We start from the raw sequence: 24,830 nt of genomic DNA on the forward strand, positions 1-24,830 counted from the left end.
AATCCAATGGTCAAAATAGGCTGAAATTCTTGCTGCTAACTGTCTTCCCGTTTCACCCTCTACTGCTCGTGCTTTACGAAACTTTTCTTGGTAGCCTTGAGCCGTGAATTGAAACCTTTGTAGCAAAGCTTTCTTTACCTTCGGGTAATCTAATGAATCGGTGGCAGTCATCCGACCGATCACAGTTAACGCTTCCCCAGTCAGACACATGCTCAAAGCAAGAGCCCATTTTTCTTGTGGCCAGTCCTGCCCTGTTGCTATGCGCTCAAATCGCTGTATATACGCGTGTAAGTCATCGCGTTTCTCATCGAACAAAGGAAGTAACTTCTGTGGATTGAGGGATGACGAGGAGGTGCTGGGCGCAGTCAAAATTTCAGAAGCCGCTGCCGGCACATTCCGAGCTCCTTCCTGGAGCTGCAGCTTTAGCTGGAGGATCTCACGCTGCCTCCCGTCAGCTAAGCGCGCTAATTCAGCAGCTTCCTTCGCTGCCTCTCGCTCCGCAGCTCTCTCGTCCCTTTGTTTTGCCTGTTCGGCCTCAATCCATCTGCGAAGTTCTGCGCCTGACAATCCTATTTGGAGTCCTATAGCCGTGATTTTCTCTAAATCCATGGTGCCATCTACTAATGTGTGTCTGCGCTCAAGCGAAACTGCCCCCTTTCACTGTATTTACGAGTGAATCCTGGCAGGCTCGCCAGTTTGTGATGTTATTGGGGCCGGATCACTCCAGAAAAAGGGAGAAGCAGCACGCGAAAGCAAAAACACACATCAGACTTGTATTGACGTACACGACACAGATAACGGCACACACACGTGACAATGTCCCAAAATGCCTCATAGGCGACATGCATTATATCTATGGGTTGGTGGATTATGATTGGCCTACAGTTCCGGCGGAAGCGTGTGTCGCCGTGTCTGAGACCTCGTTGAACCGATGCCGACCAGCGGGGTCGGACAACAGTGTCGGCCGGCGGGTCGGACAGCCGTGTAGGACGGCCGGGTCGGACAGCTGGGTCGCACGGCCGGGACGGTCGGCTGGGTCGGACAGCCGTGTAGGATGGCCGGGTCGGACCACCTCGCGGGGCTCAGGTAGCCGGCCGCAGTCACCGGGTCGCGTCCACAGCTGGCGGGGTAGCCCTGTGGCCGCTCACCCGAACGCTCGAGCGCCCCGGTTCCGGACCGCCAGCCCTCCTGGACCAGTGCCCAGCGGAAGAGCGGGGCGAGGTACCCTCCCAGCGGGCGACAGTGTTGCTTCAGGTGTGGCGTATTGGCGCGGTCGGCGATAGCTCCTATGGGCCAGACGCCCAGCGAGGAAGCTGTTTTTCGTCGACCGCCGAACCTCGCGCACTGCTCACGCCACGGGCCACGGGCCACACTCACTCGCGCCACGCTTTTCGAGGCGCCACTGTCGACGCTCCCAAATCGGCGTCGATGATGATGATGGTTCTCTCGCGGGTATTTGCAAAGAGCCGGTGTCCTCTTCGCCCCCGCACGGCGCACTGCCTTCCTATGTTTAAGCTTTCCACTCCCGCATACCGTATATTATGACATCGCTATCCGATGCAAGCACGTTTGTGACGATCGCCTCATCAGTTAGAAGCACTTCATTCACAAAGCTATAGGAGTGCACTTTTTTTTCACCGGCGACGTCGTGCATATTCTGTTATGGCGGCAAGTGAAACAAGGCCAAGAAGCCATGTGGCCAAGAACGACTTCGACGCAATGAACAAAGACAAGCACGAGCGACTTAATTGGTTAGGAGAATTGCGCAGAATGAGGCCCCAGCTGCCCCAGTGAGCAATCTGGGAACAGCGATGGCAGCGTTATCAGTGCAGTTGGCGCAGTCCATTCGTGTTTCAGAGGGCGGCGCAGCGCAGAGCTATGGGCAAAGCCCATTCGTGTTCAGAGAGGTGGAAGGGCGATGGCAGAGATGCGTGCAAGGCTGGTGTGCATCTCTCATGGAGAGAAGAACATGGCGGCAGTTGGGGCGGCAGGCGATCGTGCAGCGGGTCGCATTTCACTTTTTTTTTTTTATTTACAAGAATTTCGTACTTCATTACCTTTTGCATACCTGCCAACCTGGCGAGATCCAAAATCGGGAGACTTTTTATTCGCGCCAACGGGGGGAGGGAGGGTAAATTCACTGTTTGAACTTCCGGTGGGACTGGGGGGTTTCGTTCAAACCTTCAGGCACTGTTCGACGAGTCCTTTTGCAGGAGTTTGCAGCAGTAGACCTTGCTCACTTCAAAAATTCATAGGGGTAGCTTTGCTCAAAACATGGTCCAGACTGACGGCCCTTCACTAGCAGCAGGTGTTGGAGGGTTGTGTTGCACATTGATGAGCGGAACTCAGACCTAGCTTTTCGCACCGTGCTAAAAATCCTCTCACACTCTGCGTTGCTATACGGTATCACGAGTAATTCCAGCATCACCTTAGCAACTCGGTGAAACACGTTTTCCATCAGTGTTTTTCATATTTCCAACCATAGACCACTGCACGTCCCACCTTTCTTCATTCAGTATGTCCTCTCGAAGACTGTGCGCCTGTAGTGGCAAACTCAGCTTCGAGAGCATCTAAAGCGTCTTCAGCAGATTCAGTGGAATCTCGGGGCAGCAGCTGAGGAAAACTCTGAATAAAGAAACAAAGACTCGAGAGCGATGCCTGCGAAATAAGTTTCAGGTTGGCCACCTCCGCATTCTTCAGAGTTGTGTTTCAGAATTGCGTCCACATCCATAGCGATTCGTTTCATCGCATTTCAGAAATATTTTCCGTAGAAGAGGCCCAACGTAGTCGCTGACACTAAGGGGTAGATTGTGTTCCGACGAGGAATCCCATAAACAGGCACTCCACACGTAGAACACTGTCCTCGCACTTGTTCTGGAGAAAGTTCACTATGTTGCCTTGCTGCCCAGCAGTGTGAACATAGCTTTGATGCTTCGCCGTGCAAACACGCAGTCTCAAGTCGCCTTTGACACCGTGAGACCCGCTGACGCCGCATCCACACGTTGTACAATATGCAAAATGTTTTCCTTTCTTGATGCCAAAAAGCATGGAAATTCAGAAGTATAAGATTGCAAGAACTTCTGCAAATACCTTTCCTTGGGCTTTGATAGCGCCATGGCATCAAGAACATGAGGATCTAACTTTACACAGTGCACCACACATAGACAGCCTAGCCAACACTAATCATACACACAAGCAGCAGCAACAAGGTGCACAATGGAGGAAGGCATGTATGAAATGCAAGAGCTACATTGGCTCTGGCTTTGGTCGGCTTACTAGGCACCGTAGTCGGCTTAGTCGATGATACCGATGGTGCTAGTGCAGCCGTTGTTGGTGATGCTGCAATTACGATGTGGCTGTATATTCCGCGGTGCCGGTTTCGCAAAAACCATTATTGCACGAATGGAGACCACTTTATGGGAGATATAAGACAGTGATCGCACAATCGGAAAGTTCAGTGAAAAATCGGGAGTCTCCCGGGAGAATCAGGAGTGTTGGCAGGTATGCTTCTGGCATGGACACCCAGCAGCCAGACTTCATTATAACCGATAATGCGGCATTGCAGTAAGCAGGTTATTTCTCCATAGAAAACATACAAATGTTGACGGTGTAGCAGCTTTTCATTGTTATAACCGATATATTGTTAAAAGCGGTATCGTTATAAGTGGGTTCGACTAATAGCGCAAATGCAGAGGGCGCTTGGAAAGATGAAGCCACATTAACATCAACATCACTTCGGCGCAGAGCCAGAGAGCATTGTGGCTGGCTAGTGGTGGCTTGTGTTGTGGCGACGTGCAAGTTGAGACTTGCATCATGCTGAAGCTCGGACAGAAACTGGGTGCTCAGTATAAAAGAAAAATTGGACATCGCTCGTGGTATCGAACGTGGCATGAAGTCAGCGCTGGCACGTGAGAGGGATCTACCGTTGACTACGGTGTGTGGCATTTGGAATGCGAAGGAGAAGATGCTCGGCAGTGCTGCTGGGACCATGAAAAGTTGTCGGCTACAAAGTTAAACTTTTTGAGGTTCGACTTTTCGCCATCGTTGCCTCTGTTATTGATAACATGTCCCCTAATGACAGTGATGACGACATGGAAAGCGACAGCACAGGCAATTCAGACGCAACCGTGGCAGAAGCTGCGTGCAGAAGCTCTCTCTCTCTCTCTCTCATGTGGGTGTTTGCCGAGAAGAGGGGGCTGACGGAAAAGCTGGCTCGCAGCTTAAGAGAGTTTGAGGTCACTGTCGTCGCTGCTAGGCCACCACGGCATCAGACAAAAATAAGACTATTGTCGCGTGAAGTGAATAAATACTGCATGTTTTCTGCCCTTTCACCGCACCCTTTCGTAGTTCCTATTTGACAGGTAAGTGGGCAACCTCCCGCTGTTTCGGTTAAGCAGTTCTACCGTTTAGTACATACTTTTTCCGAGCTCTGGCCAACTACAGTAGTACAAGGTTTCAGTGTACATTGAACCGGGTTATGATATTAAAATGTTTTAAATCCAAATGGGTTTCTTGAACGCACGGGACTGTTGGCCTGTGTTCATCTAGTAAATTTGTTAGCATCATCCAGGTTCTTTATAAGCGCCCTACAATTCCAAGATATAATCCCACTTGACACCATCTTAAGTTTAAGTGGTAGAATATAAACAATAGGGAGGAACGTGTATAATTTATGTGGTCCCGGGAAAGTAGTATTACCGGGGTTTCACTGTGGTCTGTGTCGGAGCCTAAATAATGCAGAAACCTTTTCGTGTGTGGGGGAAGCCTGCTTATGGTATTTCGCACACCAGTGTGACACACAGTGACAACACATGTGCCAATGACTCGCCTGCTGCTGATCCGTGCCGCTCGCCCTTGGAGTCCTTCTTGAAGGCATACGAGATAGTGATGGCCCGGTTGCACAGGTACTGGCCATTCATGGCCTCAATGGCTGCATCTGATGCCTCAAAGCTGGCAAAGTTGATGAAGGCGTAACCCTTGGAGTTGCCCGTGTCTGGATCACGCATGATCTGCAACAGTGAAGCAGTTTGACACTTGAGAGTAATGCCTAACCATTGCTTTGATCAAGAAATATGACGAGCGCGCAAGTATAGTGAAATTCCAGCTTAAATTCCAATTTGAATACTTTAGTGTCAAATACTGGATTTACTTGTGTAAGGACCACACTTCCAAAATTTTTTAGAGAGAGTGGGCCTTACATGAGGCAGGCTTACAGCTACTCACTGAAGCCTCGAACTGTGCCGAGACTGCTATGCATGATAGGACAACCACTAGTGTCTGACTATGAACACACGTACAGTTGCCGAGCGATTTTTCGGACATGGTGATTGCTACGAAAATGTCCGTCTGATTAATCGGGCAGTCGGAAAAAAACTAATTGTAATGCTAAAATTGATTTCATTGTTTTTTTAGATTTTTTGCAGATGTTGCATGCAGATTTTTGCTCGGTGTAGTGCTCCATTAAATTACAGTTTACTTGAAAACTTTGTGGTGGCCGAGGCTGCGTGTGCATTTCACGTTCACCCTTAGTGCAGTTTTATGTGGTGCACTGTGGTACGTTGTGAAGTGCAGGTACAGTCCATGCCTATTACAACGAATCCACATACTTTCGGATATAACAGACTATTCCCCTCACTTAGTGTGGTCTACCTATGTTATCAATGCAACATTATACATTGTAACTATGTAACAATATAATACAGTAGAACCTCATTACTATGGCCCTCACTAATTTGGAAAATCAGATAATTCGGCCTTGTCCTCTAGTCCTGGTAGATGTATGCATTATTTAATGCAATCAAACTCTTGGTAATTCAAACGTATTACGCTGCACATCGGTTAGCTTGGACCACAATCAGAGCTCAGCGAGCACCAGAAACTTGTGATGCAAACAAGCAAAAACAGCGCTAGCACCTAAACGAAACGAAGTGGCGAAGTAAGTAAGTAAGCAATTGTGGTTTAGCAGCACAAAAGCAATCAAGGCTATGCTGCACCGAACACAAGGTATTATAAAATCTAATTTACAAACAGCAAAATCTGTGTTGATCTATAGCTTGTGTAAATAGTCAATATCATTTAGAAATTCAAGGTCAGGTAATGGCACTAGTGTATCATCTCCTAAAAGTAAGGCTGGGTGTACAGCCATGTTTAAGTTATATAAATTATGCAACAGTTTCGTTGATTATGTGCTTCAATGTGTTTACATGTCAGTAAAATGTGCAACATACATGAATGTGCATCTATTTGTTGCTTCGTTACCCGATATCCCAACATGGCCTGGCACTCAGCAGAAACGAACTGATCTGCCGAATCTGTTGAAAGACACTATGTTTAAAATATTCCCTACCAGGGGTTCACACTTGGATTTAAGATTTACTGCCCATAGTGTACATAGCAAATCAGTGTATATGATTGTATTTTCTTGCTTGTCAGCGATAATTTCTTCCACTACAGTCCATACAGCATAAACTTCGGCAATGAAAACAGAGGCATAGTGTGGTATTCGAATGCAGTATAACCTCGTTTATACATTTTGAAAAAAAAAAAATGCGAGAAAAAACGTACTAACCGAGAAAACGTACAATTTGAATCAACTGAAAAATTTGACAGGCTCAACTATTGTTGACATCTACATAAAGGAAAGTATCGCACGGAGCGTTGCGGCAAGAGGTGCTGACGCGTGATGAACTGGTGGTGCTCTAGTGGCCCGACACGTGTTTTGTTGCTTTTCTATTGCTTGGTGCTTTAAGATTGCCACAGGAATCCGAAACGAGATCAAGCTGGTGGGAGATGCCGGATTCCGCCAAAACGAACTGTGGTGGCCACATTGAGCCGCCTGCAGCAGGGAACGGCGGTGCGTTTGGATTATCGCCTACCAAAAGTGCGCAGTCCGCCACCAATGGCACTACACATGCTATAAAACATATGCTATAAAACAGATAGGTGAAGATGCTTGTCGCAATAGGTTTGGCGGCAATAGCTGTGAATGCGGCATGTGACGACCCGGGCGGAGATTTTCTGGTACTGGGATCAGAAACTGTGTGTGCTGTCGTTTTACCACAAGATGGGTGGACATAAACTGTTCTCAACCATGTGCACCTCGCGCTTTTTGTTCACGTGGAATCTAGTAGCCGGAAAACATGAACAATTGCAGTCTGCGACAGGGAAGGGCGGCGCGTTTTGGTTATCTCCTATTAGAAGCGTGCGATACGCTTCCAACAGAACCACGCGCTGTGAAACAGATAGATGAAGATGCTCATCACAATAGGGTTGGTGGTGATAGCTGTGAATGCTACGTGCGATGACCCTGGAGAAGATTTGCTGGTACTAAAATGTGAAACTGAGTGCACACCGGCATTTTTATGCAAGACGGACAGGCGAGCATTGTGGTGAAGCTGCCATGGCGGGAAGCTATATGCTGTTCTGGATCGCGTGCGCCTCAAGCATTTTCTTGTTCACATGGGATCTAGCGGCCGGAAAACGTATCATACTATCACAGTTTGGCAAGGTACTGAACATTGGTGCCAAAAATCGTGTTTTCAGATATATGTATGAACTGGTGAAAAATGAGCATAACCCTACTGGGTCATTTTTTGTGTTCTCGGTTGTGAATGTTGGTGCTGGGAAAGCATACGTAACAGGAACATATCAACGAAGTTCTGCTGTACTTGTTTCCCAATTTTTCATTACGGCCCCCACATCCACGTGTACGTGTGTTTTAAAACCATCTGTGCAAAGTTCTATGTAATCTTTATATGTGTCCTGAACAGTGCAGAAACCTTATATAATGCGTTCTTGTGGGGTGCCTCTTTTCTTTATGAGTGTCAATGTTCAATCCCATAGCTTCATAATGTCATACCACAGGGGCAGTCATTCTGGCTTTTTAGCAACCTGAAGGGCATCGTGAGGAATGTCATAATCCCGACAGTATTCCTCATGTTAGAATACAAGTGGTCTAATCATGTTCGGTTTACTTATGCAGTGTAAGAATGAGTTGTATTGAGTGACGATGTTGTGGCATATGTGATGTGGTGATGACTGAATTCTGAGCACATAGGAAAGAGTGAGTAAAGCTGTTTACTGCTTTAAGGGACGTTCATTACAGTCAACGTATAAACTTTGGACAGGTGATGTTCTGTAAACACCACTTGCCAGTCACAGTCCTACATTATGTACTGGATCAAGTCGTTAAATATATGGCTACCTGGCTGAGCCATAAACTATGCAACCATAGTCCAGAATGCTACGCACAACAGACCGGTAAACAGGTAAGAGTCACGTTCGGTTGGAACGCCACGCCAGTGCTTATGAGACATATGAGACAACACTTTCAGAATGTTCAGTACTCTATTTGCCTTCATTTTTGTCGTATTTATGTATGCCAGGAAGTTTAGTTTTTTATCAAATATCACTCCAAGGAATTTGAATTTTTGTTCTACCAGGTTAAGTTTTAGAATTGTGCCCAAGTGTAATCCTTGTTTTTGTGTGGAGAAGCTGAAGCTATCTTTGTCAACCCACTGTATTAGTTTATTTATTGTAATCTGGAGCTGCCTTTCACTGGTGGGTATATTTGAGGCATGGTATGCTATTTGGGGATCGTTTACATATATGGAGTATATAACAGGTGAGGGAAGTGGTTAATGGAGTTCATCTTTACAATAAATAATGTTGTGCTAAGTATGCAGCCTTGTGGCATGCCACTGCATTTTTTTGGCACAACTCTTGCATTTTTCCGATCTTTTGGCGTAATTTCAGATCCAAATACTTTATTGAAAATTTAAAGAAAGCATCTATGGATGCTTGGGACAGGTGTGCAAGCATGGAATAATGGACCTGGTCAGGACCTACTACATTTTTTTTATCAACACAGAGTAAACTGTTAAGTTCCTGTAAAGTGAATGGAGCATTGTATTCTTTCTTTGAGATACAAGCAGTTGGTAATTTCTCATTTTCCACTGACAGTTTGTACTTTAAGAACATGTTTGAATAAGCAAAACTCTTGCTTGGGCTAGTTGGTTTATGCTTGAATGAGTAAAGAGTAAGGCGCAGTAGACCAGGACGGAAGACGAACACAAACGACAGGACCGGCGCCACTCACAACTAAGTTTATTTCCGCAGCAAGCCTGCCTTATGTACGTCAACCAAGCCGAATCACACACAAAATATTAGAAGTAAAATAGAGCAATCCATCGACCACTCAGGAATTGTTATTTGGCGCTATAGATCAAATCAGCAAACAAGAACCACACGTGGAGCAGCACAGGAAGCAATTCATCGAGCACAGTCATTACCAAGCCAACGGGGAGAAAAACAAGACGTAACATGTACCATCTACGTTTCACTAGCACACTATCCAACACATAACACCATTCAACTGGACCCAAAGCCTAAGGACCAGTCAGTGATAAAGCCTGCATGACTATGAGAACAATGACCAACGAATAACACGGAAAAACATGAAGAAAGGGCATCTAAAGCACAGCGTCTGCGTTAAATCTAAAATCTCTAAAGTCACTCACCGATAAAATTGATAAAACGTGTGACCGCTCGAAAAATGAACCATGTGACAAACAATGAGATGGACAGAACAGTTGAACGATTAAGGGTATAAGAACAGCGTCTGCGTCAAAACGAAAAAAGGCGACAAAAACCTGCAAGATCCACTGGAAAATCATCAAGGAAGCTTTCTTGTAGGGAGCTTCCTTACAGAGCATTGCAGAGACTGCACTAATTGCCGCCCTCAGTTCGAAAAAACTAAATTTTGGAAAGTTTGGAAAAGACAGGTTGGAGCGGGAGATTGTGGAAGCCTATTCCATCAAGAAAGAGGGAAACAAATGCATCAACAGGCCGTCCCTTGTGCTTGGTGACAAGGAGACTACTTTTTTAGAAGGCTGCATTTAGGCCTCATGTTAGAGTGATTTCATTTAGGGTTTTTCCGTCTGTCTTCCTTTTATTTATTTAGGTTTTATTTTTGTTGACGATTTTCCAGTGGCTCTTACAGGCACAGAAGCTCGAACGCCAGCCTCGGGCAGCAGGTGGCACGACAGACGGGGGCGGCATTCTGGCTGGGCAGCTGGCATAGAACTCGGGCCTCGTCCTCCGTTCTCTAATGCTACTGTTCTCGTCCTGCCCACGGGCGCAGAAGCTCACTGGCCTTGAGGAGCTGACAGCACACTCGGGTAGACGGGCGACGCACAGGAACGGGCTGGCAGGAGGCCCCGGTCGGGTGAAGTCTTGGTGGCTCGGGTCCGGAGCCTGTGGACATGCGTGACTCTCACGCCTCCCCTGAGATCTAGTTTTTCCGCATAGCTCGTCTCCTGCAGGGCGGCTTCGCCCACCGCGTGGCCTGGCGCCCGCGGCGGTCGGACTGGTTGAAGCGCGGTGCGAGAGATGGCGCTAGTGTTGCGCTGCGGCGCGGTTACTTAGGTGCGGGAAAGAAAGGCTCTTGCTCCTTGAGCGGCGGACTGGCGAACGCGCCGGACGTACCGCGCGCGTGCCATTCCTTGCTTCTGCGAGACCGTCTCGCGTGGCCGCCTTGGAACGCGCCACCGTTCACGTGACCGTACACGCGAACGACCAGGCGTTGGGATCCAGCATGGGGCGAACATATTCGCTCGCTATCAGGTCGCGGTAAGTCGGACTTCTAGATTTGTCGCGCGCCCATCGGCATGTTTTGGGGATAGCAACTCGGCTAGCAGGCATTGATCTATGAAAGGTGCAATAAAAGGCCACGACACTGCAGCTGTGATGCCACGCTCACTTTTCATGCTTGCGCAGGTGTTGATGGCGATGCTCGGTTCACCGCCTGCCGTCGCACTGCAGCGCCTGGGTTATCCATCGGAAAATACCGGACCTAGTGAAGACACCGAGCTGAAAGGTTTACTTTGGATGCGCAGTCAATCGTCGAGTCCGTCACCGGATCATCCACCACTTCTGGATACGACTGCATTGCTCGGCTGGCAACATGGAACCTTATCTACGACAAGCACAGTACTAAAGCACACCCATTTCGACAGCACTTCGGGCCACGACACTGCAGCTGTGATGCCACGCTCACTTTTCATGCTTGCGCAGGTGTTGATGGCGATGCTCGGTTCACCGCCTGCCGTCGCACTGCAGCGCCTGGGTTATCCATCGGAAAATACCGGACCTAGTGAAGACACCGAGCTGAAAGGTTTACTTTGGATGCGCAGTCAATCGTCGAGTCCGTCACCGGATCATCCACCACTTCTGGATACGACTGCATTGCTCGGCTGGCAACATGGAACCTTATCTACGACAAGCACAGTACTAAAGCACACCCATTTCGACAGCACTTCGGGCCACGACACTGCAGCTGTGATGCCACGCTCACTTTTCATGCTTGCGCAGGTGAGCCTAAATGGTGCTTTTTCTTTTCGTAACAACGATGTGTTCTTATTAGCGGTGTCGTGGCCACCCGATTCAATGAAGTGTTTTTGTGATTGTGTCTTGCATCTATGGCGCCTTTTGCTGCTTGGGGGCGACGTAGAGGCAAACCCGGGTCCCATGACTAAACCACAAGAAGAAAAGCTTGATTTTGTATTCAGCACTGTTCAGAGACTGGATTCTAATAGTATAGGTATTTTAGAATCTGTTAATAAGGTACTACAAATCCATATCGGCATAAAAAGTGACCTAGACCAACTAAGTCGACGTGTTTCTGAACTTGAAAATAAAATTCTGTCTAATGTATCTGAGAAAGTAGCACTTAACTGCGAAGAACGCTTTTCTAAAATGCAGAATCAACTTGATGATTTCGAGCGAAAGATAACTTCAGGGCTTATGTCAGGGGAGGCTAATGCGCACTCTTTTCCAACCCACGAAGTGAGCATCTCCAAAATAGAAGACAAAGTCGACGATTTAGAAAACCGCTCCCGCAGGTGCAACTTACTATTTTACGGGATTTCTGACTCTGAACAGAACAAACGATGGGAAACTTCTGAGCGCCTGGTTCAGGAATTTTGCGACAATCATCTTGGTATGAAAGTTTCCTCAATAGCAAGAGCACACAGATTAGGTCGTTTCTCTAACGATAAAAAGCGACCGATTATTGTCAAGTTTTCCAATGACAAAGAAATTGATGCCCTACTTGGCTGTGGTTACAAACTAAAAGATAAACCTTTTAGCATTTCCCGTGACTACTCTGAAACAGTGCGTAATAAACGCCGCAACCTTCTGCTGTTTTCTAAAACAATACGAAAGGAAGGCGATTGTGTGCGACTCGTGTTCAACAAGTTGTTTATTAATAATGACGTTTATCTCTGGGATAGCGATCAGAAACGCGCGAAGCGAGTGTCTGAAAGAGCTACAGAATGACGAGTGTCATGTGATCACACTAACCATGAATCCACTGGACCGATATCGAGGAAGAATGACGCCCAAGACCACATTCCTTTCCTTTACACGAACATAAGAAGTGTCATTTCTAAAACAGTACAACTATCATCCATCATTGACTCATGTTCAGCATCGATAGTGATACTAACTGAAACATGGCTTACCGATACTGTCCCCGATACCTGCATTCTGGAAAGCTGGACTTCATTTAACTACTTTCGATGTGACAGGAAAAATCGTATAGGTGGTGGCGTTTTGGTGGCAGTGCAAAAAAATCTTTTCGCCACACGTATTCACCTTGACACTTTTTTAGAGTGTGTGTGGGTTTCCATAAAACATAAAGCAGGCCTTATAATCATTGGTGCTTTTTATCGACCTCCTGACATGGGCAATACGTTTTCTCGTGAATTCCAACGGCTCCTTGAAATCATTACTGTTCGTTTTCCTAAATCTCTAGTACTAATTTTCGGTGATTTTAATTTCCCCGAAGTTGATTGGGCTAACCTTTCAACAGCAACCTACCTATCTGAGACCCACAGTTTCCTGCAGTCATGTCTCGACTTTTCTTTAACACAGCTTATCACCCGTCCTACTCACTTTGGCTACATCCGCTAATATTTTAGATCTAGTATTAACCAGTGATCCTGACGTGTGCTTCGACTTAACTCATCAAGATGGGCTATCTGATCATGATATCATAACAGGTAGTCTTGCAGTTTCCCTTCCAAGACGTCCGTGCCCTGATAAGTACATCCGATGTTACAATAGAGCGGATTTTGACAGCATAAACTCAGCACTATCTGACTTCTCTTTGCATTTCCTGAATAGATGCCAATTTCAAACCATCGAACATAATTGGGCTGAACTTAAAACCATTCTTACTGACCTAATTAATCGATTCGTCCCTCTAACAAAAATAGCCTGCACCCCGACAGCGCCGTGGTTTACCGTAAAGCTTCGGCGCCTTAATAATAAGAAAAAGCGTTTATATCGTAAAACCGATAAAGCCCGCGACTCAGATTCCTGGCACCGTTATAAGACCTGCGATAAGCAATATCAATCACTGCTAAAATCATCTAAACGACATTTCTTTGCCCATGACCTATATTCTATGCTCACTAACAATCCTCAACGTTTTTGCCGCGTAATAAACCCGAAGAGCTATCCCGATTTAACACTAGTTGATGAGCACGGTGATATGGTCCACCACTCGGAATGTGCTGATTTATTGAATAGCGCATTTTCATCTGTATTTACACAGGAAGACACCATATCTTCACCAACCCTTGAAAATCTCATTAACATATCAATGCCAGAAATAATTGTTAGCGAAGCAGGCATTTCTTCTTTACTAAATAAACTTAAAGTTTCTTCCGCCTCTGATCACACTGGCATTAATAATAAAGTTTTAAAACATTTGTCACCTAGTTTATCACCTATATTGTGTGCGCTCTTCTCACAGTCTTTATCAACTAACACTATTCCGCACGATTGGAAGGTGGCAAAAGTAATACCCATTTTTAAGTCCGGAGACCGAACTCACCCATTAAATTACCGCCCCATCTCCTTAACCAGTACTATTTGTAAATTACTTGAACACATCTTGTATACTGAAATCATTAACTACTTAGAAGAGCACAAAATTATTGTTGATTACCAACATGGCTTTCGTCGTGGTTATTCATGCGAAACACAGTTAGCCGGCTTTTTACATGACATACATTCATACCTAGACCTAGGGTTTCAAGTTGATGCTATCTTCCTGGATTTTTCGAAAGCTTTCGATCGCGTTGCTCACCATAGACTAGTACTGAAGCTAATGAACCTTAACATACATCCAACCGTTATTGGATGGATTAAGGATTTCCTCTCATCCAGAGTTCAATATACGTCTGTTAACAACAGTAATTCCTCTTCTACCAAAGTAACCTCCGGTGTTCCGCAGGGCAGCGTTCTTGGCCCTTTACTTTTCTTAATCTATATTAATGACCTGCCTAACTGTGTGTCTTCCCACATCAGACTTTTTGCCGATGACTGCGTAATATATCGATTAATTTCATGCGACAATGACCAAGTTATTCTTCAAACCGATCTTGACGCTATTAACACTTGGTGTTCAACATGGTTGATGACTCTTAATACAGCTAAAACGAAGTTATTATCATTTACTAGGCGCAACCACCGTATTCCAACTTCGTACGTAATATCTAACAACATAATTGATCTTACAACTTCATATAAGTACCTTGGTGTTCACTTACAGTCTGATCTAACATGGCATCATCACATCCGCCTGACGTTGGCATCAGCTAACCGCTCTTTAGGCCTCCTCAAACGCAACCTTAAGCATGCTCCAGCTAAACTACGCAGACTAGCATACATCACATTAATACGCCCCAAAATCGAGTATGCATCAGCTATCTGGGATCCTTTTCAAACATATATCACCCAAGAAATCGAATCATTGCAAAACCGCGCGGCTCGTTTCATTTTTTCTGATTATTCACCGTATACTAGCATTTCAGCACTAAAAGCTCGTGCTCAGCTTGACGACTTATCCCATCGCCGCAGAATTGCCCGCCTGTCGCTGCTGCACAAACTTTATCATCATCCGCACCTTCACCGTATCTTCGAACCAGCGACAGCCTTCTTTCCACGCACAGACCATATCTTCAAGATAAAACGCATCAGTTGTCGCTCAGCTAACTATGCTAACTCCTTCGTTCCCCGAACAATTGTAGCATGGAATAACCTACCATCACACATTGCTACTCAAACCGATTTCGCCACCTTTCAGGAACTTTTACGCAATAGTGACTTGTAAATATTCATCATGTACTGTTTCTTCAAACGTCGTTCAGTGTATATATTGTTTTGATCATTTGTCTTACTGTTCTGCGTGCACATTGTACAATTGTATTTCATGTCTCATTAATTTGTTAAGGTGACAACTGACGCAGCTTCGAGCAACACCTTGTTTTACTTCTTTTACATTGTGCCTATTTAATTCCCTTAATTTGTTTTCTCAGGTAGTTTTGTATATTCTATTTAAGTTTCACTTGACTAATGTATTTCGTATATTGTTTTACTTGTGTATTTTCCTAGGTATCGTATTTTTGTATAACTTTTGTGTTTTCTTTTGTAAAAATTTTGTATATCTTTTGTGTACTTTAGTTGTTTGTTTTTTTTCCGTAACGCGCAAAGCTCGCATTTCTTCATGTATCTGTTCCCCCTATGTAATACCCCTTCGGGGGCCTTTAGGGGTATTATGAAATAAATAAATAAAATGCCCTTGTGATTGTTTGCACTACTGTGTTGTCGTACCTTTGTCCCAAGAGCACGGAGGAGGACCCCACAAACCCGACGGCCCGTCTTCAACTCCCGGTCCAGTGGCTGACCTCCTCCTGGCATCGCTTCCTGGAACTCTCCCGACATCTCCGCGGCGTCTCCTCTGCGTCTCCCCGTTTGCCAGCGTACCACGCTTTTTCTTCTCTCTGGCCTGACGCCCCGTGGTCTTTCCTAATTGGTTTGCTTTTCTTCTTTTAGTTGTTTTTCCTGCGCCGCGCGTTCACGTGCCGGACGCTCTTCGGCGTTGTCGTTTTTCTCCTTCCAGCACGGAATTTGCCTCGGCGCGCGCACTTCTTGTCGTCTGCTTCTGACCGTCCCGGTCACCGCACCATGTCGCGCACCACACATCACAGAAGCCCCTTTTTTAACAAGTTCTTCAGAAGAAAAACTGCCGCTCAGTGCACGACATAGTTCACGCATGCTCGGAACACTACAGTCACGGTCCGTTCACAAGAACTCACTGTATGGTTCCATGGCACAGTTCACTGAGCACACAGAAAAAATCATTAAAGGAAAACACTAATTCAAAGAAAGCACAGCAAGTGAAAAAGGAAAAAAAAAAACTAGCACGGTAAACCTTGCTATGGTAAAGGTAACATCAAGAGGCGTAGGGTTATAGTCCCCCCTGTGTTCTACTTCTGCAGTCCGCCCTGCGAAGTTCCGCACGTTGACTTTCTTGAAGGTCATCTCAAAGTTTGATTGCTCCTACACCCGGGCCCTCATTTGTTGTGAAAGTAGGTATAGGGGTGTCCCTCTCCTCCTCCTCCACCACGATGAATGATGCTGACTGTGGGGAACTTTCCGGTTCACGCTCTTCATAGTGCTTCAGCATGTTGATATGGAAGAATTTTGTAGTATGTCCCAAGTCCAACCAGTAATCAAAGTTGCTTTTTTTTTCCTGTGACTACGAAAGGCCCCTTTCAGTGCATCAACAGTTTGTTTGCCGTCATTGGAAGCAGGATAAGGGCACGGTCACCAACTTTCAGCTGGCGTATCTTGCTTCCCCAGTCGTAGTAAGTTTTCTGGGTCGTTTTATATCGCGACAAGTTCTCTTATGCCAACCGTAGTGTCTTTTCCAGACGACGTCGGAGATCCAAGACATACCCATATGTGGTCTTGATTTCTTCGCCTAAGTGGTCTCCTGTCCATAGTTCCTTAAGTAGACTGAGTGGGCCTCGGACGTGTCGACCGTAGATCAACTCGAAAGGAGAAATCCCCATGCTGGCTTGAGGCACTTCACGATACGCAAACAAGAGGGGTGCTAGTAATCGGTCCCATGACTTTGGTTCTTCTTGGCACATCTTGCGTAGCATTTGTTTCAACGTGCCATTAAATCGCTCCACCAGACCATTACACATGGGATAGTACGGCGTCGAGCTTATATGTTTGATAGCCAGCAAGTCATTTATCTCTCTCATTAGGTCCGACGTGAAACAGGAGGCCTGGTCGCACAGTATCTCAGGTGGAAATCCAATGCGAGAAAACATTTCTACCAGTCCTTCGGCCACCGTAGCCGAATTGATCGACGGCAAAGCTATCGCATCTGGATATTGTGTAGCGAAGTGCACCAGGGTCAGTATGTATCAGTTATTCTTATTTGACGTAGGCTTTAGGGGTCCAATCATGTCCACCGCCACTCTTTCAAAAGGGGGTGTCTATTAAAGGCACGCGACCAAGAGGTGCCTTGCCCACCTTGCTCTTAGGATACGTTCGCTGGCAAGTGTCGCAAGAGCATACATATCTTCTCACTGCTTCTTGGACTCCTGGCCAGTAGAAGGATTCCAGAACCCGATCAATTGTTCTCTTAATTCCTTGGTGCCCTGACATAAGGCTTTCGTGTGCCAAAGTGAGCGCTTGGCAGCGTAATCTTTGAGGTACTACCACTTGTTTGGTCATTTTGCCCGAGGGTAGCCGGTAACAACGATACAGCACTCCCCTTACTACTTCGAATGAGTAGGATGCTAATCCTTTGCCTTGGAACACTTGACCCACTTTGTTCCTGCAAGATTCTAAGGTCTTATCTTCGTTCTGGGCCGTGGTAAGATCCTTCCTGGTTATTTTCAAGGTGCTGATATTAATCGAGGATGTTTTCAGCTGTCGGTCTCGGCTCTTGATGCCGACCAGCAAAGCATCCGGGGAATGGTCTTCTCCCTTGGTTCTTTTCCCACTTGCTATACCATCTTCGATGGGCTTCTTCTTCAGCCTTTCTGTCCAGGTTTTATCTGGATCATGAGGTTCTCGTGAGCCTGGTAGGTTTCTGATAATAACATCATATAAAGGAGCTGTCATACACTTGACAATTGACATACCAGAAAAATAAGGTGAATGAATTTCAACCTTAGCCTCGGGAACTTCAATGCTGCTGCCATCCGCCAGGACAAGCTTAGCAGTGGTACCTGTCAGAGCCTTGTCTGGTACGAGGGAACGACGCACGACCAGCGTATTGCTTCCCGTATCTCGCAAGACTGACGTGGTCTGTCCGAAGATGACACCCTTGAGCGCACTGGCATCTTGCGTGCTACAGTCCTTGTGTGGGTCTTCACCATGCTAGCTATGTCTTCTTGTTCAACGACTACTGCGTTGGAATCTTCCAGGCACTCTTCTGGCGAGAATAGGCAAGACGTCTTCTTTGGTGGACCGTGTTTCTTGGTGCAGGCTTTGACATCATGCCCGGGCTTACGGCAATATCCACAGTACGGTTGCCTCAGCTTAGATCGGCAGTCCGATGCCCCATGACCCAGCTTGCCACATACGAAGCATCGCATTGGAACTCTCTCGGATGAGCTTCCGGTTTTCTCCGTAGGGTTAATGCCTTCCCAGGGTGTCTACCAAGTTAACATTTCCAAATTCCCTGAGTTTTCCAGGTTTTCCCCGATAGCCTTTGCAAAATTCCATGAATGAGCCTGAACTCTGTTTTATGTCAAGACATGCTGACACCATGTTGCCCGATGCTGTAGTATGCATGTTGAAACAAAAAAATGACTTAATCCAGTTTGAATAGTAAGGAGTAATATCTATTTTATTTAAAAAGAAAACAGAAGGAAGGTGTTAGTAAAATGCACAGCGAAAGAAATGATAAAATACATTGCAAATTTGGTCGAACATATTCAAATACGAATTGTAAGGAGATGCATACATAAGTAAATATTTTTGAATATGAGCTATTTCTATCAACTGATGGCAAGCTCATCGGTATGAAGCCTGAACTTTGTCACAACTAAGATTCTCTCTCAGCAGCTGGGAAGTCAACCTCAACTGCCCTGACATACTCTCAGCCCGTACACAACATCTCAGTGTCGGGTTTCACTGCTTTAAAGAGCTTATTTTGGTTTGGATAAGGGACACCTGCATCTCGGCATCAGCCAACGCTTTGTTTTTTGAGCTCAAGCTCCTTCAAAGAGGCGGCGGCACGCTTCCTTTCCTGTTTATTCCTCAGTACGTCGGTCCTTCCTGTTCTCCTCCTCCTTCTGCCATGTGTTCACTCCCTGGATCATTTGAAGCATCCTCTTCGTCAGTTGTACAGTCAACGTCCCATTTTTCGGACTCCCTAGGGGCCGCAAGAACATCCGAAAAATCGGGCTGTCCGAAAAAAAGGAATGCATGTCTTATCTGCCCTTAAGGGCTAAAATTGCCACAGACACGTCCGCAAAAGCTCTTAAGGCCTGCCAGTACACTTATTAGGCATATCGGTGCTCGTACTGTGGCAGGAGACGAGGGTGCACGCGTGTATACATACTGTGTCCCGTGACAATTGCCCCTTCCCACGCTTGTTATGCTTCACCGCGTAACATTGCTGTGTTGAGGCGAAGCTAACTTTCAAACACTGTCATTACGCAACGCGCTGTAAGCTATTCGCGAGGATTACAAAGGCGGAGTCGGTGCCATTGCTGACAGCGGCGAATTCTTTCAATGAAAAGACACCGCACCGCACGGCAAGAAGCTTAATAGCGAACATAGAAGCAGCTAGACCTAACGTTGCCGCGGTGCTGGCTACGGCCGCCAGCGGATCTGCGTGGTTCGAGGCGGCGAGATAAAATGGCGGCAGTGGTGGCTTTGATTATTGCCATTACAGGCCTGAAGTTAGGGCAATATACACTGACTATATGGAGTACGTGGTGGTGCCGCAAAGCCGTGCGAATTATCGGGCATGTCCGATAAATTGGGCGTCTGGAAAATCGGTCGTTAACTACTCTGGCAATACATAGTGCCGACGAGAGATTCTTGATTTGGGAAGGAAAAACATGGGGTAAAGTGCAGCGCAGTAACTGTCTCTCAGATGAGGACACCTCAACCGCGCTGCACAAGAGGGAGAGGGAATTGAGAGAGAGAGAGAGAGAGATTCTTGTTTGGTCGTGCCGACGACACGGCGTCAATGACGATTCGTTGCAATTCCTGTTACTGGAGTCAGCATTAACACGACTTTCATTCCCTTTCAATGAAGTTACAGCTAATTTTCCCTGATAGAAGCACAAATTCCCTGAGTTTTCCCCGAGTATTTCCAGACCATTCAAATTCCCTGAGAATTCCCGGTTTTCCCGGTTTTTCAGGTTAGTAGACACCCTGCTTCCGATTTCTGCCGGAACACTAACAAATTGGGCTGTCTCTGAGCCTCTAAGAAATTATCGGCGGCTTCGGCCATGTCATCTAGCTGGCGGTAGCTTTTCTCGCGCAGGAAGAGTCCTAACCGATGGTGACAGTTGTTCAGAAACTGCTCCGTCACCATTAGGTTGCGAAGTGCCAGATACTCCTTTTCGGTTTTGGACATTTCCACTCACCGATCAAAGAAACTCAGTAGCCAAGTTGCGTACTGCTTTCCAGTTTTGCCACTTTGGGGTTTGCTCTGTCAGAACTTCTCCCGGTAGCCTTGCGCCGTAAAACGAAAACGCTGGAACAACGCCAACTTGGCTTTATTGTAGTCGAGGGAGTCTTCCGGAGACAGACGTCCAAAGACTTTCAGAGCTTTTCCGCTCAAGCATAAACTTAGAGCCGTAGCCCATTTGTCTCTAGGCCATTCTTGTCCGGTGGTGACGCTTTCGAACCTTTTTAAATAGGCATCCAAGTCGTCCCGGCTTTCAGTGAATCCCGGTATCAAACTGCGAGGATTCACGCTAAATGGTGCACTCCATCCAGGCCCTCGGTCAGCTGTTCTTGCAGCATCCATTGCCGCCATTTGAAGGCTCAACTGAAGCGTTCGCTCCTCCAATTCTAGCTGCCGTTGGCTCGTCTCACCACGATTGCCCTCAGCTTCCGCGACTTTAAGCCGTAACTGTAAATTCTTTTCCTCTAATACAAGCTCCTCCTTCTTGGCCTCGCGCTCCGCTGCCCGCTCTTCTCGCACACGCGCTTCCTGCTCATTCAACCATGCCCTCAACTCTGCACCTTCTAGCCCCATGCGTTCGGCTAAGGCTAACAGGTCTCGTGTGCTAGTAGCCATAGTTCCTAGCGTTTAGGAAAAAAAAAAATCCGAATTATCGGCTTTGTCCCGTCGCGGATGCCAATTTGTGAAGCCCAATTGGTGGCAAAGGTTCGTGTACTCAAAGGTTTTAACGGTTCTCTTAGGCGGGGACTCCGAGAACCCAATTGAGGACAAAGCCGTTGGTTTCGAACACACACACAAACTTTTAATGGAACTAAAGAAGCAATGGTTAAAAAAGCGATAGCAAAAAAGCAGTGGCTACGGCAAACAGTGCAAAGCTGTCGAGGATGAAGAGCAATGGCTATTCGCGATGGACAGACACTCTGTTGGCAAAAAAATTATCAGGGAAGTGCGTGGTAGCGAAAAGAATGTCTCAGATGAAGATGCGCGCTGCAAAGGAAGTGACGAGGCCTTCGCCAGTACAAGCTCTAATCAGTCACAAGGTGACGAGAGTTCGAGCTTCCGCACTGCTTTTATGCAAACCAGAAATAGGATTTGCCAATTTATTCAGTAAATGTAAGTGTGATGATGCGTAGTAAGCATTTGTTTATTGTTATCTTGATACCCTCAATAACTCAACATTCAGTTAATTCGGACATTTGTTCTGAATTAAGAAGGCTTTACTGTACTATAACAGACTATTGGTTCTAACAGACAAATTTTTGGGCAAATTTTGTCTAGATGATGTAAATACAACATACAGTGCTGTGGCAGGGCACTGCACGCAACTAGCTGTGCGTGCGGCTATGTGTGGCACGTAACTATTTTGGGCCGCTTACGAAATTTGCAAAGATGCACTTTTTCAGATGAATGCACTATGCTTCCCACTACAGCGTGCTGCGTAACGGCCCGCCTGCAGTTTTCGTGTCGGCCACACAAGTGAACCACCACCACCACCCACCGCTGTCAGCTCAGCGCCGAGCAAGGGCCAAGGGTGCCACTAGGCCTGACCAGCAAGTGATGCTTCAAAAACAACTGCTGATGATCGCAAAATAAAGCGTTTCGAGAATACTTTCAGGGTGCCTGCCAAGTTGACATTCCCAAATTCCCTGAATTTTCCAGGTTTTCTCTGAGTGCCTTTGAAAAATTCCCTGAGTGACACAGAACTTTGTTTTTGCGTCAAGACAGGCTGACACTATGTCACCTGATGCTGTCACTCTCTAGTAAGCATGCTAAAAATCGACTTAATCCAGTTTGAATAGTAGGGAGTATAATTTATTTTATTTAAAAAAATCTGAAGCGAGGGGTTAGTAAAATGTACAGCGAACAAAATATCTTTGAAAAAAATGGCAAAGCTCATTGCAAATCGAGTGGAACATTCTCAAATACGAATAGAAACGAGACGCATACATAAACAAATGTTTTCGAATATCTACTTCAGTCACGAATTATGATCGACTGTCAATACATATGTGTGAAACATAGATGGTGCTTGAGACTCCACTGAAAGCAAATCAAGGTGATAGAACGACTCTTAGAGCATTTTATGATGAGTCATTATAATTACAGAGTAATTAAATATTTAAATATTGTAAAGTGTCATGCTGCGTTTCTTTATAAAAAGGATTAAATCCCCCGCTCAAATTACATGCACAAGTTATTCATTAACTTCAAGCATTTCAAGAAAGAACAAAAATATATATTTCAAGGTTGCTACCGACATGCCCCACATCAAGCGTCACGTAAAACATGGTAGTGCTTTCACCAAAGAGATACTCCGTAACGACACATATCACTCAGAAGCAAAATGGAAGTAATTTAGGCTATCAGAATCTTCAATTTGCCGTAAGCTTAATGTCCATGCTCTATTCCTTGCTATCACTGCACAGAAATGGCAAAAACAGGTCGCGCCTACAATTGTGGACGCCCTGACTGGAGGTGATATGAGCTACTTTTATCAATTTATAGCAAGCTCATTGGTCTGAGGCCCGAACTTTGTCACAAATGAGATTCTCAACAGCTGGTGTGTCAACCTCACCTCCCCTGACATACTCTCAGCACGCGCACAAAGCCTCTGTGTTGCGTTTCACTGCTTTAAAGAGTTTATTTCGGTTTGAATGAGGGACACCTGCATTCCAGCGTAAGCCAACACTTTGTTGTTTGAGCTCAAGCTCCTTCAAAAAAGCGGCGGCAGGGTTCCTTTCCCGTTCATTCCTCAATGCTTAGGTCCTTTCTGTTCATACCCTCCTTCCACCGCGCGTTCGCCCTAAGGACCATTTGAAGCATTTTCTTCGTCAGCTGTGCAGTCAACGTACGATTTTTCGGACTCCCTAAGGGCCGCGAAAATGTCCGTAAAATCGGGAAGTTAGAAAAAATGAATGCATGTCTTTTACTGTCATTAAAGGCTCAAATCACCATAGGCACATCCGAAAAGGCCTACCAGAACGCTTATTAGGCATATCAGTGCCTGTACTCTGTCAGGAGATGGCGGATGGACGCGTGTATAATTAAGGAATAGATACTGGGTCCCGTGACAACTGCCCCTTCCCACGCTTATGCTTCACTGCGTAAAACTTCTGTATTGAGGCAAAGCTGACTTTTGGGGACCAGCATTATGCAACGCGCTGTACCTTCCTAGCTTCGAAGCCACTCGCGAGGACCACAAAGACAGAGTCGGTGCCATTGCTTACAGTGGCCAATTCTTTCAATGAAAAAGACGGCATCGAACGGCAAGAAGCTTAATAATTAATGTTGAAGCAGCTAGGCCTAGTGTTTACGAAGGCGGCGAGGTAATCAAAACGGTGGCAGTGGTGGCTTTGATTAAAGCCATTTCGGACCTGTGATCACAGCAAAGTCTGGAAAATCGGACGGCGAAGGGCTCTTGCATCGAAAATTTCAGATTTTCTTAGACATTGACTCTATGGGGTACGTGATGGCGCCACGGAGCCGTCCGGCGTCCGGAAAGTCGGCCATTGACTGTACACTGGCAACTCCTCCAGCCGACGACACGGCGTCAAAAGACTATTCGTTACAATTCCTCTCTGTTACGCGAGCCAGCATTACTGCGACTTACATTCCCTTTCAATAAAATTACAGCAAATTTTCCCTGATAGAAGCACAAATTCCCTGAGTTTTCCCTATTTCGAAAGTATTCAAAATCCCTGAGAATTCTTCATTCTCCCGGTTTTCCCGGTTGGTAGACACTCTGACTTTTTCTCATCAAATCAACACAGAATATATGCTGCTATTTGTGGTATTCCAACTGCGACACGCATGATGCAGTCGAGCCGCATGGTATGCTGTGCCATGGCGACTGGATAAAAAAAAAGCGTGGCCTGCCGTATGCATCGAAAACGATGCCATCTGCTGCCAGTCGGGGACTGATGTCCGGGATCAGCATAGAAAATGCGTGAGGATTGTGCTTCCAACTTCGTTGCCAGTGGTAACCGACATGTCCCATCCGCAAGAGCTAGAGCCGTTCGGCCCAGCTAAGCAGCTGAGAAAGCAACTACAGCTGAGACATTCGCTGCCATTGCACAGCCCGCCTGACATGGCAGGCTGCACCTTTTTTTTGTATCCAGTGGGCTCCGAGTTGAATTTGCCTCGTACCACGGCTCTTGTTCATGCTACAGACTTGGCAGTAGTTTTCGCTTGTCGTGAAAGATGAAATTAAGACATTGGTTTGTACTACCAGTCACTGTTTCGTGGGAAGAACGAATTGTAGCCAATGTTTGTGTTATAGTGGTGCTGACACACTCGGGCCAGGTAT

General features: G+C 46.2%; 1 protein-coding gene across 1 annotated transcript in view; it reads right to left on the bottom strand.

The window, feature by feature from the left end:
• Positions 1–24,830, bottom strand: part of Spx (Spliceosomal protein on the X) — a 195,325-nt gene that overhangs the window by 80,260 nt on the left and 90,235 nt on the right. The window contains exon 5 of the mRNA XM_050183523.3: positions 4,829–5,009. Coding sequence (XP_050039480.3) covers positions 4,829–5,009 — 181 coding nt within the window. The remainder of the gene's footprint in view (positions 1–4,828; positions 5,010–24,830) is intronic.

Source organism: Dermacentor andersoni, chromosome 3 (genome assembly GCF_023375885.2).
Source record: "Dermacentor andersoni chromosome 3, qqDerAnde1_hic_scaffold, whole genome shotgun sequence".
Classification (NCBI taxonomy): domain Eukaryota; kingdom Metazoa; phylum Arthropoda; class Arachnida; order Ixodida; family Ixodidae; genus Dermacentor; species Dermacentor andersoni.